Source organism: Pteropus vampyrus, unplaced genomic scaffold, assembly GCF_000151845.1.
Source record: "Pteropus vampyrus isolate Shadow unplaced genomic scaffold, Pvam_2.0 Scaffold369, whole genome shotgun sequence".
Lineage (NCBI taxonomy): Eukaryota > Metazoa > Chordata > Mammalia > Chiroptera > Pteropodidae > Pteropus > Pteropus vampyrus.
In genome coordinates this window covers 23,553-29,492 of record NW_011889150.1, presented here as the reverse complement: position 1 = coordinate 29,492, position 5,940 = coordinate 23,553, and the positions used below count along the sequence as shown (strand labels likewise).

The following is a 5,940-nucleotide window of genomic DNA, read 5'->3' as shown; positions in this document are numbered from 1 at the left end:
GCGGGGGACCGCACTGGGTTTCTGAGTAGCCTGGAAGGAAGGTCCGCCTGGTCTAGTGGCTGAGGAGCGCGGGGCAGCTGTAGGGCACCACGTGAACAAGCGCCTGGCCATGCTCGGGTGGAGGGTCCCAGAAGACCTCTCTGCTGAGTATCCGCCACACAGTGTGACAGGAGCCAGGCGGTGTGTCCCCCACGTCTACTGCCTTCCCAGCTGCTCACGGCCAGCCTGGGCAGTCCTGTGTCTGCCCCATCCCTCGGCCAGAAGGGTTGTGGCCTGCCCTGGTGACGGTGGCCCCACACCGCAGGGGGACACAGGAGATCAGCTGCACTGAGCTGCCGCCAGACCTTGGGGACCATCACCATTGGGTCTTTCCCGTTCAGAGCCCTGTGTGCTCCTGCCCGCCCAGCAGGGGTGTGTGCTGGACACATACATCGTGCCGTTTTTATCATCGTGCTGCTCAAAGTCAAGATAATCAGAAGATTTATGCTTTTAACGTAGACGTTATTGGCTATAATTTCAAAAACAGAAGAATCCAGTCTCTTAGAGCCCTATTTCACTCACGTGTACACACACGTGTACGTGAATTCACACATACGATGCTTGATTTGGAAAAAGGCTCTTCAGGTGCCCAGTGCCGTGTCCTGTGAGGTAGAAAGTCAGCGATGTGAGAAGCAGTGGCCATGTCACCCAGGACCCCCTGCCACTTTCCGAAGGCGCTTTAGGGAATGGCACGTGCGCCCTGATTGAGCCACTGCGTCTGTTACAGGACAGCAGGCCCGTGCCTCCTCGCCCCTGCCCCATTAGCCCACCCTGACCCTCCCAACATCTGCCCTGCAGCAGCCCCAGCTCGTCCCACAGTGGTCACGGTGCCGGCGCCCCCTCCCCTGCTGGCCCATCCTCCATCCGCTCCCACGTTGGCTTACTGCCCGCTGTGGGCCAGCAGTTAGGGCACGAGGGAGGACATGGCACGCATGCCCCCAGCCCGCCTCAGGAGCGAGGGCTGGAGGCCGCGTGGTCTATCAGGAAGCAGTTTAGTTGGCGTTAGGACATGTCCAGTGCTGGCACGTGGCTGCAGGACCTGCGGTGGGGGCCACGGGCCCAGGCAGTGGCAGTCGGCGCGTGGTGCAGGGGAGCAGGCCCCCCACCGTGACGGGAAGGCGGGGCCGCAGTGTTGGCCTCAGTGAGTGTGAGTTCCCTTGAGCATGTCCCTGGGAGGCAAGGCTGACTGGCTGAGAGCGGCAGAAAGATGTCGCCCCCCCGTGGCTCAGCGCCTGGTGTGTTCCGTGCTGGTGGGATGAGGTGGGCACAGACCCGCCCTTGGGACCACCCAAGAAACGCAGAGACAGCTGAGAGCACTCCGAAACGCACGGCTGCCCCAAGGAAGGGGCCTTGTTTGGACGTGGGGGCCAGCCCCCCATCCAAGCGAGAGCAGGCTTGCCTTTCTAGGGGGACCTGGGCCTCCGAGCCCTTTCTGAGCGAGGCTGCTGGGTGCCCGCTGCCCCCCGCCCTCCTGTGCGTCCGGCCTTTGACTCAGGGCGGGGCCGAGACCTCCAGACAGCACGGAGGCCGGTCCCAGCATGGGCGACGGCCGCTTACTAGGCTGCTCTCCCGGCTCTCAGTGCCATCGCGCTTGTCCCCACCAGGCACTTTGCCGTGTGGCGGTCTCGTTCTTGTTGGCACATGCGAACGCCAAGTCCTCACATAGGTCCCCCACTGGCAAGCCGTCCACATGACAGACTGGGCCCGGGACCCTGTCTCCTTCCTCTGGCCCCTGGAGTGATGGAGCTGAGCACCCTGAGGGGACCAATGCGTGGGTCAGGCAGAGGGCAGCGGTGGGGCCCCAGGACGTGGGCCTTTAGCTGGAGGGGCCTGGGGGCTCCAGGGAGCAGGGCGGGGTGGGGGGCAGGGCTCGCCTGGGAGCCAGAAGCAGGAGACCCTGTCCTTAGCTCCAGGGGACAGGCTTGAGCGCTGAGGGAGGGGGTGGTGCCTCTGTGTCCTGGACCTGGTGGCCTTCCCAGGCGGCCAGCTTCATAGCCATCCCAGTGGACTTCGGATGCTTTTTCCACATTCTGGAAAGTTCCTTGCATTTCGCGGCCCCACAGGCGTTGACCCGGCCTCTGCCCCGTTGGGAGTTGGGAAGGGCCGGGCCGGGCCGCAGGAGCCTCTGAACTTGGCATCAGGGCCGGCCGTGAGGTTTGCACTGGACGCAGCCTGCAGAAGCCCGGGGCTGTCTCACGCAAGGTGCCCGAGCTTGGGCTGGAAGCAGAAGACCCGCGGCGCCTCCCCCACCCCACGAGGAGAGGCTGTCACCATGGAGAATGCCAGCTCTCTGCAGGGCTGTGCCCTACAGGCCCAGCACCCGCAGCCCACGAGGGCCCCCGCCTCGGGCCACACAGTCGGCGCAGTCTGTCCCCCGTGGTGGGCGTCTCGTGCGTTCTCCACGGTGCCAGAGCACTGCTGAGGGACCCACGGTGCTCCCAGGGCCCCCTGCGACCTTGGCCTCTGACCTCGCTCTCCCTGTCCCTGCAGGTTCGCTGACGTCCGTCTTTGTCCGGCTGCCCTGTGGTGGTGTTGGGGTAAGTGTTCCTGTAATGTGCACATGACGTCTTGTTTGTTCTCGGGCCCCGGTGGTCACAGAAACCTCTGCCCGGCTCTCTGTGGCGGGTAATTGCTGCCAGGCATTTTCCATAATGGAGTCCAGGCCGGGGTGGCCGGCCACTCACACGTGTGGCTTCAAAGGCCCAGGAGTTTGTAAGCGGCTGATGGCTGTACTCGGACACCTTCCACAGGAGGGTTGTCTGGTCCCCACAGCTTGCTCTGAGAGACGGGGTCAGCTGTGCGGCTGGCCGCCTTGCAGGGGAGCAGCCGTTGGCGCACCCCAATGCGGGCCACGAACACACCACCAGGTGGGGTGCATGCCGACCGGCTCTGACTTCAGCCCCAGCCGCGGGGTGAGGCTCTGCATGTGGGAGCCTGGCCTCTCCCGGCCCCGTGAAGCCGGTAACTGCCGGTTACGTTCACTGCTCCTAATGCAACGGTGCTTTGAAGCAGATCTGGCCAGGCAGACGCTTAGCAGACTGGTGTCCTGCACGCGGGCCTCCCCGACCCCAGCCCTGACTCGGGTGAGGAACCGCAGCCTGCTGGCCGTGCGGGCCCCGCGACCCCAGAGATGCAGCCGCTGTGCTGGGCTCCAGACCGAACGCGTGGACGACACAGCTGCCGTGGCCAGAGCTGCCCAGTGGCCCGGCGTGTGTGTCGTTACCGATCGCAGGCTGGAGCCCGAGGTCTGGATTCTGTTACAGAAATGAAACAAAATTGTTTTCTTCCTGAGCCTTAAAAAATCTGCTGCTTTGAAAATCATCCCGTCAGAAAGGGAATGAACGGCACTGACTCTCCTACCGCCAAGCCTTCCTGGGGCGGTTTCACTCTGGGTTTTGAGTGGGCTGCAGTCCCTTAATTCTGGGCAAATGTGTGGCCAGACTTGAAAAGGTTTGGATTCACAGTGCCCTGCAGCCTGTGCCATGCAGGGCGGGATTTATAATTTGCTAATGAAAGCTAAGTGGGAGCTCAGGTCTGTGGCCTCCAGCCAGGTGGCCCCCGCGCCGCACACCTCGCCCGAGCCCGAAGGCTGACCACGCTCGCCGCACGTCTGGGCACGGAACGCTCTCGGCCGGGGCAGAGCGGGGTGGCAAGGTGTCCGCGGAGGCCGTCCTCTCTGCATGGTCTTCTCCAGCCCCCCGCAGGGAGCAGGGGCTGCCACGGAGCCCTGGACGGCTGTGTCGCTGGGGCCCCCCCAGCCCCGGGGGTCTTCAGGAAGCAGAGTGGGCCCCAGGAGCCGAAGCGCGGGGACCCACCTGTGGGGTGGCGTGGTGGGGACGGGCTGTGCACGTCTCCCGGAGTGACGTCGTTGTGCAGGGGCGTAGCTCGTCCTTCCTTCGCCATGCGAGCTCGTGCTTCGCCTCTTCAAACCGGACGGAAGGAGCAGCTTCGCATACCTGGCGGTTCTGGGGCTGCCCGACAAGGACGAGGTGACCCGCCAGCACCTGTGGGTGCCCGGGCACTGCACCTGCACCCACGGCTCCTGAAGAGCTCCCCCCGCCCCAGCCCAGACCCGTCCGGGTCTCCACATCCTGGCTCCGCCGTGGGCCAGCGGCTCTTCCCTGCGTCCTGCCCTGGGCAGGGCAGCCGCCCCCGCCACGCTCCCTCACTGGGGCCTCCCATTTCCAGAGCTTGGGACGCCAACCGGACCATCCCAGGCTGGCCCACGAGGCGCTGGTGGCCAGCAGCCGAGGGACTTAGGCCCTGAAGCAGGGCGAGGTCTTGTTGGGCTCTCTGGGGACCCCACAGTGGGGCTGGGAGTCTGTCCCTCACTCAGGCAGGATGTCACGGGACCCTGGGAGCACAGGACGAGGGCAGAGCACAAAGACCCTGCGGAGCACGTGGAGTCCTGGCTCATTTTCCCTCCCTGCGCTGGCTGTTTGGCCCCAAAACCCAAATCGTCGTGCTTAGAGGAGAAGTAATCTGAGTGGTTTTGCCCAAACTGCGTTCGGTCCTCAGGGGTGCAGCCTAGGACGTTGTCATCCTGGACAGCAAGGGCAGCTGATGGCGTCCCCTCCGGCTCTCACTTGAGCGTTGTCACCTTCGAGTTAATGATTCTCCAGCTCAGGGACGTTCTGTGTGAATGAGCAGGTGGGGGACGGCCGTGCGGCCAGCATCACTCAGGACAGAAGCCGGCCTTGAAAGCTGGGCACTGATGCTGTGGGGAGTGGGCAGCGGCAAAGCCAGGGTGTTTGGTGTTTCGACGCCTGGAAACTAGAGCATAGCGGCGTGGTCACCCCGATAGCGTGACCGCTGTGGCGACAGCACTCAGGCAAGGCCTAGGCCCCCACAAACGTCTCTCTGTCTCGCTGAGTTGTCCATCCTCCCCACACAACGGTCAGTGTCAAGTGGGCAGGAGCCTGTGCGCACCTGGACACACCTGCGCTTGGCGGCAGCACCTGCCTGTGCACAGCTGGCCGGGCCCCGCCTCCAGAGGCCCGAGGCGGTCGGTGCTGGAGGAGCTTGTAGGGGTGGGCAGCAGGCTCGGCAGACACTGTTAGAGGTGACCATCGAGCTGCTGTGCAGCTTCCCAGAACCTTCACGGGGCTGGGGTGCCCCTAAGCAGGACACCTTAAGTCCCCAGGGTGTGTGGCCGAGGCACCGGTGTCCCCACACCTGGGGACAGCAGCTCGGTTTCCTTGATCTGGCGTCCAGGGGCCGCATGCTTCATCCTGAACCTCAGATGCGCCCCCGGCTCCCTTGAGAAGACAAGCTCCTCACGTAACTCATGGCTGACGTCTCTGCCGTCTTTGTCCCACACTAGCTGGGGCTTAAGAAAACCTCGACGTTCCTAAGTGAACCGCACAGAAAGGGAGGCTCCAGCTGCGTGCGCCACACACATTTCTGTTGGCAGCAGAGCCACTGGTGGGCAGAGCGCCCCAGGGACCCTGACCGTCCTCGTCCGTCCCCAGGGACCCTGACCGTCCTCCCCCGTCCCCAGGCCTCCATCCTGTGCCACGTCTGCCAAATGCCTGGTGCTTCTGATGACGTGCAGCACAAAGCAAAGCCTTAACTGGGGGGCCACACACCTCACTTCTGCTTTGTTTGGCTTTGCTGACCGTTGCCGTCCCTGCGGTCGTCGTTGGACGGAACTGACGAGTGACCGTGATGTCGTTGCTTAGCTTCAGTTCTGTCGGTCAGGGGAGACGACGCCCCAGGAGGGGGCGGAAACGCGGGCGCGTCGCCGCTAGGTGGTCTTTGGGAGGGTCTGACAGACGCAGCGTGGCTGGCGAGAAGGCTCCAGGCCAGGGTTCCGGGGCCGGGGTCTCACTCCGGAGTGTTGTTTCCGCAGGTGGACAGCGACACCATATGGAACGAGGTGCACTCGTCGGGGGCCGCCCG

The 5,940-nt window shown here is 64.2% G+C and overlaps 1 protein-coding gene across 1 annotated transcript in view; it reads left to right on the top strand.

Annotated features, from left to right (window-relative positions):
* LOC105305213 (histone deacetylase 4) overlaps nucleotides 1-5,940 on the top strand; it is a 211,788-nt gene that overhangs the window by 189,732 nt on the left and 16,116 nt on the right. Inside the window, exon 15 of the mRNA XM_023523003.1 lies at nucleotides 2,194-2,576. Within this exon, the coding sequence (XP_023378771.1) occupies nucleotides 2,194-2,576 (383 nt within the window). The remainder of the gene's footprint in view (nucleotides 1-2,193; nucleotides 2,577-5,940) is intronic.